The 14,039-nt window shown below is 31.4% G+C and overlaps 1 protein-coding gene across 1 annotated transcript; it reads left to right on the top strand.

Annotated features, from left to right (window-relative positions):
* The first annotated feature begins 393 nt into the window (after positions 1–393).
* LOC100167365 (CG31997-like) lies at positions 394–11,035 on the top strand. The gene is given in 3 exon segments (NM_001162786.1): positions 394–569; positions 9,056–9,222; positions 10,300–11,035. Coding segments are annotated over 2 exon segments (498 nt in total). The 5' UTR covers positions 394–569; positions 9,056–9,074; the 3' UTR covers positions 10,650–11,035.
* Positions 11,036–14,039: the final 3,004 nt, after the last annotated feature.

Genomic DNA, 14,039 nt, shown 5'->3' with positions numbered 1-14,039 from the left:
ACCACACTACTGACAAAATTTAAAACCAGGAATAAAAATAAGTTAGCCCTCTGCATAAAGATGTACCTATAATAATTAATAAGTATCTTATACGAAATATAATAATGATGTATACCTTGATCTGAATACATGTGCGAGTACAAGTACTTTTATTTTCGTAATTTCTAAGAAAAATAAAATAATATCCAATGTAGGTACCTATTGCCCGACGCGAAGAGTGAAACCAAAGTTCCCCACCGCGGCCGACCATCAGCAGTAATAATAATAATACCTAATAATAATAATAATGCACTGCGAAGGCGGCCTCCTCCGCCGCCGCGATTTCGACCGTCCCCACCCCCGCCCCGCCACCTGTATGTACCTATATAAAACAATCAGACGTGGTCTTGAGGTGGTTCATTTAAAACAGCACCGACCGCTGCACACCGTACCTGTCACACACAGACATCGTCCGAAGCTGCGCCACCCGGTCAACACACCCGCCGGACCCGACTTACCCGCGTCTATATATAATTTACATATTATATACATATAGCTCTGCTATATAACTCGGCGACAGACACCTTCTTGTAAGTATATAATATACTATATGTACCTACCTACTATTAAGGTTATTGTAATAATAATTATTATTGTTTATTCACATCGTTATACTTATAATATTAATTTATCATCTTCACGTCCCATATTATTATATTATAATAACTACGCCTATAAGGATCGTTTGGATCGTGTAAAACGTAGTTACGTCTTGTCTAACCGTCTTTGACATTCGACAATAAAATAACACTGGATAAAAACTTGTATTTATCGCCACTTATGGATCAAACACCAAACATACCCTCCTCCCAAACTAATTGTATATAGGTACCCTGTGGTAAATATGATTATATTATGGCTTGGGAAAAAATTACACTATCTTATATATTAAAAAAAAATAGTTTTCTCCGGTCATTCGAGTGGTTTAACGTCCCGGTTATTAGATAATACGCCGTACATTATCTTGCTAATCTTTTTACAGTGAATCTGCGGATTTTCGAAATAAAAAACGCGTCCGTATAAGTGTATAACTACACATACGTGTCGTTAACGTCGTTGAATTTGAAATAGGTACGCGAGATTTTCGTGCAATATTGGTAGTAGGTATAAGCTATAATAGCTGTGTGTTCATATTTTATTTTTTGCTTTTAATACAAATGCACCATAATGCACATATCGCGTGTCAGCCGCGATTGAACTAGACATGTGCATTATATTGTTATATTACATGTTTTACGATTTAGAATTTTTTAATTTTTTAATACTTTAATTTTATAATATTATTATCTAGCTACTATTTATCTCACTGATTGCAAATCAACAAAGCCAATATGATGTTTGCCGATAGCATACATTAATCAATCTTTAGCAGCTGATCGTAAACATTTTATTGAATAAAAATTTAGTTAGGTAATTGGATTTTATACTTTTTTTAGTGCTTCAATCTGCCAATTATTAAGAAATAAAAATCTAAAATATTTAATTTAGAAGGAATATTATGAGTCGAGTTATAATATATTATATTATACGCAAGTCAACATAAAAATATTGATTACCTATCAAAAATCTTTTAAATAAAAACACAATCTTAAGATAACGATAAATAAAACCATTCGACATTATAATAAAATACATTTATACTTATCTATTTGTAATGCCGGCGTACCACTGCTAATAATGGCTATTTTTTTTTATATTATCGTGTTATATTTTGCATTTTTGCTCCCGAAAAGTTATACTTACTTCGTACTTACTTCTAATGTAAACTCATTTAATTTTATTTACTGTATGAATTTTAAAAAAAAAAACAGTCAAATCGTTAAGTAGTTATCAACTATAAGCTAAACATATAGTATTTGTATACATATATTATCGTATGTAATTACTGTAATAACATTTACCATATGAAATAAAAAAAACAGTGAAATACTCATCAGAACATTCACTAAGCTAAAAATATCGTATTTTTATATGTGTATTATCGTATGTAATATTATATTTTTTTTAACGATTTTAAGTCTTATTATAATTTATAATTTACCCAGGAAAAACAAAATAATGAAAAGTTAGGATAATAATTATTCTAGAAATTATATTAATATCAATTTCAAAACAAACATATATTTAAAAACTTGTTAAACGTTGTTTACAATAATATGATGATTACTGTGATTATTTTTAAATATTTATTTACATACCTATGATGTGATTATAATGATGATTATCCAATGTTAAATTAAATGTACAAGGTTTTATTTTAATTATTAATTTACTTATAATAATGTATTTATTGCATAAACCTAATTGAAATAGTTAGCATTCTAATTTTAAATTATATCCTGATCGAGAATAAAGGAACATTAAAATACCATTAATCCATAGTAAGCAGCAGGGCGTTTTAGAAATAATAATGAATACTGTAGGTGATTAGTTTTTTTGAAGGTGATATCTACCTACTGTTTGTTTATAGTGTAATTGTTATTATTTAAGTTTCATAACGATCTATTCTAATGTTTTCAAAATTTCACACTAAAAAACCACGTTTGTACAACTGTACTTACACGGAAATACTTTTTTTGTTAAAATTTCCATGCAATAATAATTACTTTAGTTTTACTTGCTAATTCTTAGCATCCGTTATTTGTTGAAATGAGCGGTATGAGGTTACCGAGGTATATATTCTGTATGTTCACTATATTATCTACATATTTAATATACAAGAGTAATACCTATATTAAGTTGTATAAAAGTATAACACAAAATATAACTAGTTAATTTACTATTAGAAAATGTTCCTTAAGAATAGAATAAATTTCAAAGTTAGATGAAGTCATACATAAACAATACATGGTTGGATTTTGACGTCGCAAATCCGTTTAACTGCTACTATACACTATTATAGCTTTTTCATATTATGATAATATCTAAATTCTAATGCCGGGTTGCATGAACAATCATTAACATTTAACGAATCAATAGTAAGCTAATGGTCCCTTAAACATGATTTAGTGGCCCATTAAATTTTATTGAACCATTAAATTAATACATTGTTGAGCAACATGGTATAATATCTTGTTATATCGCTCTTGTTGATAGATTTGATGGAATAAAGTATTTTGTCTATGTAACACATTTAATTTCTATCATAAAATTACAATTTATGTACCTAATATAGGCTATAGCTATAATAGCACTTATAGCCGTAACGTTCGTAACATGAGTTACAGTTACATTTTGTTTATGAAAATCTTGATTCCCAATTACACGTCATTTATAAATTATAACATATCCAGACATAGCTTTAATCAATTTTGTGAGTATTCTAATCAATAATTTATCTGAAGTCCATTCGTTTTTCAGTCGTTCCACAATGATCCTACAATTATTGTTGGATATAAGCCTATAGAGTTCGTAACAATTGTGTCCTACTATAATATAGTGTCTGTATATGAAAATATACGCATAAATAATGTACTTATGTATGGAGGTACAACCCAATACCCACTAATAATAATAGATACTAATAGACAATAATTAGTAAACCACTTGTTCGATACATAATTCACCTACAAACATAACACATTTCAGGAAAACACTTTCTATTTTAATTCAAAATAAATAGCGCCTTTTCTTTGGTTGAAATATCAATGGACATGAAAATTAAAAATTATGTATTCTTTACTTCTTTAGACAGCGGGATGAAGTATTGTTAAACAACAATAAAAACAGTCTTACACTTTTACTATAATTTTCATTATTGTTGATAAGTCATATTGTAAAGACGGCATGCTTACATCCAAGAAAAAAATTTATTTCAGAAATTCAAAGTTTATAAATTATTGTTACCTACAAATTAATTTTTTCTAACTTTTGTTAAATCTCGCACACTTTTTTTTCTCTCTTAAGATGAACTAACGCAATAAGTCGTTCCAAACGAAATGCTAATGTTTTTGAGATTTCCGTTTCGTTAGGTATGCGTTTACCCGATCGGAAACCAAAAAAAAACCTCAGAACATCGACTGCACCGCTGCATAATGAAGTACCATTCAATATTTGTGAATAAATGGTAAAAACTAAATATAACCACTACTTATCTACCTAACCATATCGCGCGAAAATATTTTTTAACACGCCGACCACAGCAATAGGTACATCGTACGTATATTATAATAAATGAAAATAATATACATTATAATGACCGTGAAAATCGAAATCGGTGGTTTCGGCTGAGTGCCGGACACGTGCGCTAATTACCTGTAAATCATAATACGTAACGAAGACAACGTCGCGTGCGGCGATGAGTAATAATAATAATTATTATTATTATCAGTCGTTCGACTCGGTCGACGAAACAACAATGAGTATGACGAGACGAATACGTATTGCACAATGACGACGGCATACATAGGATTGGATTTGGACCAAGGTTCAACGCACGTTTTAGTGTGTACCAGTGTACCTATATCATCAAACGTATACCACGGTATACTCGGTACTGTTTCCTACTTACTTTTATATCTACCACCGCGTCGATGATTATTGTATTTTATACGTCCAGATATCATTTGTCGGTACCCAAAATGCGCGCAAATCGTACCTACCGTAAATAAAACGATTAATGGAACCGGAAACTGTTTTCTCAAGTCCGCGTTCAGAAAGAGAAACCGGACACGGTTTTCTGCGGATTTTCTAGTCACCGTCTTCGGTGTCGCATCTCGCCAGAAGAACGAAAATAATAACAATTAAAAATAAATAACGAAAACTGTTCGTCGCCATCACGGCCCGCCGGCGACGGGAACCGATTGACGACGACCCCGAGGATTCGTCCTCGAAAACAAGTCTGCCCCTGCATAGTATGATATAACATGTCATTATGCAGAATTTCTCTTGAACATCTCGGACGGTCGTCTTCGCGGTGTATTCCATACAGACTACTACAATAATATAACAATATATTATAATATTATGTCATACGTACACCGTCGTTTTTTGTCCACTTTGTACAATGTACCTATCTACTATATTGTATATTATACATAATATGTGCACGGGTGCGGAGCATTACATATTTACATATGTATCGGATATTGTTATTGTTATTGTTATTACTTATTTGTTATAATGCAGTCTGCAAGGTCCCAGCAAGAGATAATTCAAAATTTCAACGCAGGGGTCGCATACTTTATAGGTTAGGTTAGGTATCCATGCGATACGCTTGTTTTAAAGAATTTCCCCTACTGCCCAAAAAAGGATGTCCATGTCGATATGTCGATAAGCTCTGCAGATTTTCGAGGAAGGATAATTTTTAAAATCAATAATTATTATTTATTAAGGAATATTCAAGACACTATAATTAGTCGATCCATTCCTGGGCAAGTTCGTCCCTATCGCCGATTCGACCTTTCTAATCTAAGCTCTAGCGCATATGTACGTTATTGAGAGACAATAATTTTAAACAATTTTACAAGTTCCACTTTAGAACATAGAACGGGCCCGGCCAAATTGATTCATCGATCCAATGAACTATAATATTATTATTTATACTTAAAGCCTAGCCTAGTCACTATGCAATATAATATAATATCATAATAAGCAAAAAAGGAGACTGTAGTCGAGATTGTTTGCGACAACAATATATTTCAAACAGGTGGCTCATATAATAAATATTGTAGTCCCTCTGGATCTCTAGCACTTTTATTTTAGAACAATATACTGCACGGGGTTTACTGTGTTAGCTATATGGAAAATTAGGAAAACTCGGTGACCCGCCCCGTATACCGATGTATACCTACATAAAAGAGGCTACAGAGTCAATGTAATCGTATTATATATTATATATATATATATATATACGTACTATAGCAAGAAATGCACTCAGAGTGGATTGAAGATCAGTAAGACCCTCTCTGCAGCAAACTGCAATCTAAAATCTTAATCATACCTACGGGAAAAACAGTAGTACCGGCCTGACTGCCCACCTATCCATAAACGTTTATCAAGAATCGTACGCAAACAATGTCGTATATACCTGTTATTATAATATAGTTAATAACATCAGTTAGCCGTACCGAAACGAGTGTGAAACCAGAACGGTAGGTGTATTATACATGGTCGGGCGGAAACCGATTTTGTTCAAGTCGATTTCGTAATGTCGGAGATGTTAAAAACATGGCAGTAAACGCGGGTTATACCTACCGGCTACCAATAGGGGAAAAAAATCAATTTGTCTACAACTCGTTGCAGAAGAAGGAGAGGACGATCAGTGAACCGCAGAAATACGGCAACGCGAGCGAGCGAGTTCGAAACAGACGATAATTTCACTAATTTAAATGTGAAACTGAAACCTTGAAGGAAGTTGCATAATATACAGTTGGTCCTTGAAAGTGGACGTGATTTGATTTTATCTCCTGGAAGTGAAAGCGTTGTGCACACACGCATTCGAATATATTATTAGATATATATGTGTAAAGGCGCACACGCACAAACTCGCATATATATATATATATATATATATATGCGTATAAATATTATAATATTAAACCGATCGGTTTTGGTAAATCGAGTTAAATGTACTACTAGGTATAACATGACCATATTGATTAGTATTACCCAGGGCCAAGTACACTATAGTAAAATAAATAGATACGTCTACTCAGAAGTGAGCTAGTATTGACGACTAGTAGATGGGTTTTTTTTTTATCAAGAAGTATTTAAACTTTAAACTTTAGATGGACATGTGCTCAATTTATTTTCATAGACGGTTAGCGCCCATTACCCTTATATATACATATATATATATAATACAAACAACTCACTGAACCAACGATAATTTTCGGACCAGTATTTTTGAACAGATGTCGATCAAGAGCAAGACGTTATTGCATAGAGATTAGTTCCTAAATAAACACAGATCGAAGAGGGTTAACAACCGTATTTGACGGGTGCGATGACTCAGACGCGTAGGTACACACATGAAATATTAATATTATACCTAAACAGCATACGTATATTGTTGTAACCTTTCACTGTATTCTCACCCGAGTAATAGTAATAATACATAAATATTAATGACGGGAAAGTATAGTCGTTTATTACTGAAAAATATATTATACATATCGACGCTGTATATATTTCGCGAATCGACGGAGGACACTTGTGCGCACACATATTTAGTAACATATAATCTTACAGAATAGGTAATATAAAATACTACGAATACACAATACGCATATAAATAAATTTACCTACTACCTATACAATGATCGTAGTTGGTCCTAATAAGTTTTACATTTTAACGCGTTCTTTCGATTTCACCATCTTGCCAAATATTGCCTTTTATGTATAGTCAGAAATGTTTTACACGGAGCAACTGTTAAACTCAAAAACGAACGGGTGTCGTATAATTTATTGGTATAGATTAATATTTGGGGTAAACAACTTTGGTTCTCAACGACCCGAATTTGCCACCGACTTAACGAAATCATTACTTAATAGTGAAATAGTAAATAGTGATCGAATATGACATATTTTGTCATTTATATTAGGACTTCCTACACTTAAGTTTTATTGTTGGTTTTGAACTTCTAATAATTATTATTGTGTTCGAACCATTCAGACGTTCAAACTCAAACATACAAATTAAATTATTATATTATGTCGCTGGCCACTGCAGTAATGTATTATATTGTTAATCATTAAATTCGAGGCTGGAAATAAACTACCTAGTTTAAATGTTAAAAGTTTTTGCTTCTCGTACAACTTTTAACTTAACAAATTACTTTTTACTGCAATGTAAACTTAACGAGTTGTTTTTGAACAAGACAGTTACTTGAGTAAAAAAGTATTTTACCTAGGTATATATTTCGGTTGAATAAAATATCAATGCACGGAGTTTCAAAAAATAATATTACTCAACTATTTGTCTTGTAGGTAGTTTTACAATGGTTGAATATGTTTGATTCATTAGCTTTGGCTGCCACGATTATAATTTATAAATATGTTAAACTTATTAAAGCTTATAAATATTTTTATATTTATTTGTACCGAACTTATTAATATGAAAAATAAAAAAAAAATTTTCTAATACAATTTATATGTTAAGTAAAACAAACTGAACTTCTAAATTGCTTATTTTTTCCAACAAAAACTACTTAAATAAGATGATTTTACTTTTAATTTCCCAGCTTTGATTACTTATTGATAAAATAAATCAATATGTATTATCTGCAGAGTGTAACTGCAAATAAAAATTATTGAGTTAACGAAGCCTTCCATTTATAATTTGAGGGGCCCCAGCGAATAACCTAATACGGTAGTGCAGGACAGCCATGATCGAATGACAAGAAATAACTAATTTAAGTACCTACCTACCTATAGGTGATGTTTATTAAAATAATTGTTCATTTAAAGTTAAAACATTATTGGCTCGATAACAAACATTTATTGTTACAATGTTATCTATTCAATATTCATATTATCGTAATTTCCACTCACGATTTTAGATTTCTATTCGTAACACCCGTTTAATTGAATATTTGAATAAGGCCATTTTGTATAGATATATAAACTGACGCTATTCTACTAGCTACCAATTTAATTCAAGTCATGTTCATGACACATAATAATTGATGTCACTATTAGATTTTCTCTCAATAACTTAAATTAAATTTCAAATATCTACAACACTAATATCGGCTGCCATGTAGGTACTTCTCATGTAGGTAGTATGTGTATGCTCCACGGGTAGGTATATTAATAATTACCTAGAGTTATATATTTAATATTTATACACCATCCGTAAACAGTTAATATTTTCGGTATTATAAAATGTCAATGTTTATGTATTTTACTAATTTACTGAAAATTTAATATACATAACATTTAACAAACATGTTCCGTTTAATATATTGTGTTAGTAGACATCTTATGTCTGACACGTAATTAAAAACAAATATTCTAGAATTATTGTCACTATAATGAGAAAAAAATGTGGAAATAAATATTATTTTATTTTCAGTATTACCCATCAAAACAAAATGGATTACAGACTGAGCGTTTTGGCAGTGGTGTTGGGAGTGGCTGCGATTGTACTATCTGCTGACGAAAAATCATCGACACCCGCACCGGAAGCCGAAGGATCGATTAGAATTTACCGCAGGCTAATACCAGCCGATGTCCTAAGAGGTTTGTTAAAATATTTTAAATCCATCGAATTTATTGCGTTTAACCTTAACGTGATAACGTATAATAGATAAATTTATCAAATATCAAGATATTGATCGTTTAACCTTGTCCCACGCATAGCTACTAATTTTTGTTGCCATTTTCGCGCAATCTACGTTTGCACACCACGTCACCGTAGTACCTATTTTCTCCATGTTTGGTTGTCACTAAAATGTTGCCGGCTTAGTAGATATACAGTTAGATAAACGCGAAGGTTTGTTGTCCATAAAAACAATACCTTATAGCCTTAATTGAGCCGAGGAAGTGTGACCGCTTTCCATTAACAGCAAATCCTATTTTGATACAGGTTCGATTTTTACGCAAATCAAAATAGAAATCTCAAGAACATTGTTGTTTTTAACTGTGGCTTATTAAAGACACGTTCTAACCTGATATAAAACTATAAGAGTACAATAAAATGAACAGAATAAAATTATAATGATAAATCATAAAATTAGTTTATCAGCCTGTTACATAGTTAATAATAATCTAAGACCGTGATAATAATCATTACTGCTGTCTGCTACAGTGCTACCGTAATATAGGTTACTACCTGCTCAAAATGTTAGACAGGTACTCCTAAGTTCTTATTAAATACCATTGAACCATTTAAATCTATCTGTTGTTGCATGGACCAAAACAGTTAGGACGTTAAGTTTTTTATTTGAAATTTTAATTTCATTTCTCGCATTTATTTTACACAATGTTATCTACATAAAGTGCAAAATATATAGTAATCACTGTTACGCAGATTGGAATTTTTAAAAAGATAGAAAAAGTAAAATATATAGCTATACATTTATTATAAATTATAATATTATGTCGTATAATTATATTATTATACTCGTAAACATTTGATCACTATATAATAGGTTATAACTTTTAAGTATTTAACACTTTTATGGGGATAAAAAAACGAAGTTTAGGCAGACTGACAACTAGAATATTGGATATCAAAATTGAAAAATTTTAAAAATACCTATACACAAATATGAAATGATATAATAATGTGACAACAACTTGTATCTGCCCTCACAGATTTCCCCGGACTATGTTTCGCCTCGACCAAATGTGCCACCGTGGAGCCAGGACACACATGGGAGCTATCGCCGTTCTGCGGACGTTCTACTTGCGTGCAAGGCGAAGGCACTGACCGACTTCTGGAGCTGGTCGAGGACTGTGGTCCATACCCCAAGTCCAACCCCAAGTGCAAGCTGTCCGAAAAGACCAACAAGACAGCTAGCTTCCCGGAATGCTGTCCCGTATTCGACTGCGAGCCCGGCGTTAAGCTCGAATATCCAGAGGTTACAGTGGTCGAGAACCCAGAATCATCTGATGGCGGCGCCGACAGCACCACCACCACGTCCACGGAAAAACCCAAAGCTTAATGACGAGGGCAACGTGGAAGATCCATTAACCCTCAATCCCTACACCCCCTCGCACTGCAGTCATCATTCCCGCAACATCGCCCCGCGCACTTCTCATTATTATTAATATTACCTACCTATATATTTTTTTTATTTTTTTTTTTTATTTTTTTTTAACACGACTCACTGTAAACGAAATGTTTGAAAAAAAATTCTGTTGTACAATTTATATATATATATATTACCTATATTTACATACGTGTATCTATAAAACATGTACACAAATTACTAGATTAAAATGTCATAATTATGATAATAATGTTATGATTACACTTTTGACAAAGTTCTCTATTAATTAATTACTAGTGTATAATTGTGAGAAAAAAAAATCAATTTAAAGTTTTTAATTAATCACTTTTTTTATTACCTACTATCTATTATATTAGTACACCTTTACCTACTACAACACAAAAATAATTATAATATTAAACCTTACATAGACGCAGTGGCGTCATTTGAGGGGAGCAAGGTGAGCGTCGTAAAAGCAGTCCAATTGTTGGGACATTTGGTGATGAAAGAACATGACTATGATTTTTCTATTTTCGAAGAAACATAATATTGTTTAAGCACTAGAAAACTAATGTCACGATAATAATTATATTTCTAGTTTTTTTAGTTCAAATATATACTCTAATACTATAGAAATTCTAAAAAAAATGAACACACTTAAATTTATCCATGATTTCGAAAAAAAAACTTTATAATAGCAGTTACCTACCTATTTAGACATTTTCGATTTTTTAATTACGTTTTAATAATTGTGTTTCATAATATTATAATTTAATTTGTTCAGTCCCTCAAAAAAAATATAAAACTACGGCACCATAATTATTTAGATTCTCTGGGTCATTTTTGCTATAAAATTATGATTATTTTGCCTCAAACGCATATAAAATTCTGTAAGATGAGATTTGTATCAAGCTAAAAATCTAACAAGCTTGTGAGAAAATAGCAATTTGTTTTTTTTTGGTTCAGCTATATGAGCTGATCAAAACTTTCGTCATGAAAATAAATGACGCAACTGCATAGACGTGTACGTGTCTATCCGTTGATGGACAATGGCCGAAGAGCACAAATATGATAAGATAATATTTATACTATATGATTGGTTGAAGTTTTTGGAACGCCATTCTTTCAATATTTCAACCATAATTTAGTATCCACTGCGGGGACCGGTTTTTTTATGACTATAAGTGTAAAATAAAAGCGAGTGTCACATAAAATAGTCCATACGTTTTTATTTTATATTGTACAATACAAAGCATTAAACCAAAACTTATTGAAGACCGCGTTCAGTGGTGGATGTAAGTTGGGCAGAGGGGTGGCCAGGCACCCCCGTGGTGATCCATTTAGCTGTGATAGCATACAGTCGTGAGCCACCTAGTTTTGAAACTTTTGAGCTACACAATTTAAAATAATATATTGTATATAAGTTTTTCTGAATAATATTCGTTCTGATACGTAATAAATAAGTACTGTATATAAATTGTATTTATAATCTGAGGCAGACTGGCATAAAAATCGGCCTCAGTGATTTTAAGTAATAGGCAATTTAAAGGCCCAGTTATAAAAGAAATAACATTATATCAGCATACATCTCTTAATAGTTAATGGTAAACTAAAACATGCAATAATCGTAGACCGCAGTCCCCCACTATTATTTTAGTATCACTAGACAATTAGGCTGGTAGTTTCTTAGAAATCTTAAATTACTGATTATACTATTTTTGTATCAGACAAAATGTGCAATGTGATGATTATAGAATTATAAATCAAGTTTTATGCATTATTATAGGAGTGCTTAATTTTTTTAAATGTTGGTAACAAAAGTAAAATATTTATGCTATATGAAAATTAAAACCCGGAAAATGGAATACCTATTGATCAGTACCGACACATTTTAGTAAAGAAACTTACCTTTTGGAATTCCATTTCAATTGTTACAGCTGTTTGAGTGTAAGATCACAAATACACAACAGTCGTACCATAATATTTATATTTAAGATAATATCATATATTTATTAGGTATGTATAATATATATGGTATTATTTTCATTAGCTATAGCCAAATAGCATACAAGAGTATATGTTTCCACTATCTCTCTAGCATACATGCAACATAACAAATCGCATTCAGAAGAAGTCCCCGGTTCGAATCTCGACTACGGGTGGCTCCTCTCTCTGGGCAGGAAACTGTCTAGACTCTATTTTTTTTTTTTAATTTTGTGATAATCATTGTCACGTTGACCAAATTCTATTTGCCACCCCTGATTTAGAGAGAGAGGCCGTCATCCTCTGACCGGGCATGCCATAAACCTACGGGGGCCAATTTGAAATTCTGCAAAAATAAAACACACGTGTTTACCAAACCTACAGTTGAAAAACCACCAAATGGCCTAAGTTGCAACGGGTTACTATACTATACTATATTATGATAAAAAAGTCATAATTAACATAATATTAATTAATAATCTTCAACGTTAAAAAAAATATAATACTTAAAAATAAAAAGTTAGTTAAAAATATCAAATTACAAATTACTACATTAACTTAATTTTTATTTATTTATTTTTATTTTATTGTCTACAAGAAATAATTCTTTACTGTTTTGGTGAAATTATTTAAATAGAATTTGCTATACCTAATTTACAAAAAAGCACTTAACATTGTTAACTAAATTACCTAGTTAAGAACTTAAATCTTGTGCTATAAACATAACTGTAGTATTTAAATTAAATTACTTGTAATCAAAACTGTGCATTAACGAGTTAATAAGTTAGAAGTTAAGTTAGTTTTAAATTCCTGAAGGCTATAAATAGCTCAAGAGTCAAAATATTTCGAAAATGTTACCATATATGGAAATGCTAACATAATATAATATAATATTTGGTGAACATTTCAAGTTTCAAGTTCAACTAAAAAAATAAAAACTATTTTTTCAAAAATCAAAAGTAAAGGTAACTTCTCAATAGTTTTCAAAAGCGTCAGGAAAACTGAGATTCTTACAGAATATAGATGAATTTTTCACTGAATGTTTTTTATTAGGGATTTCTGTGTATCACATTTTCAAAATATTGAGACTTTTTTGAGCTATTTATAGGTACAATAAAATGCATATATTATAATTTATTAGTTTTTGAAGTGAAAACTTCTCTTGGGTCGCTTTGCTCTCCGCTTGAATCATGGGAGTAAACGCGTTAAAATATCAGCGACATGCTGACACTGACAAATGTCAATGACAATACATTTTTCACTACACTCAGATTATAAAATTAAAACTTATAACAAATGTACTCGTTTTTGACAAATATTGTGATAACGCAACCGTTGTTAACAGCACCTAGATAACTA

This window comes from Acyrthosiphon pisum, chromosome X, assembly GCF_005508785.2.
Source record: "Acyrthosiphon pisum isolate AL4f chromosome X, pea_aphid_22Mar2018_4r6ur, whole genome shotgun sequence".
In the NCBI taxonomy this organism is placed as follows: domain Eukaryota; kingdom Metazoa; phylum Arthropoda; class Insecta; order Hemiptera; family Aphididae; genus Acyrthosiphon; species Acyrthosiphon pisum.
The sequence above is the reverse complement of the archived record's forward strand: the minus strand, read 5'-3'. Positions and strand labels throughout refer to the sequence as shown.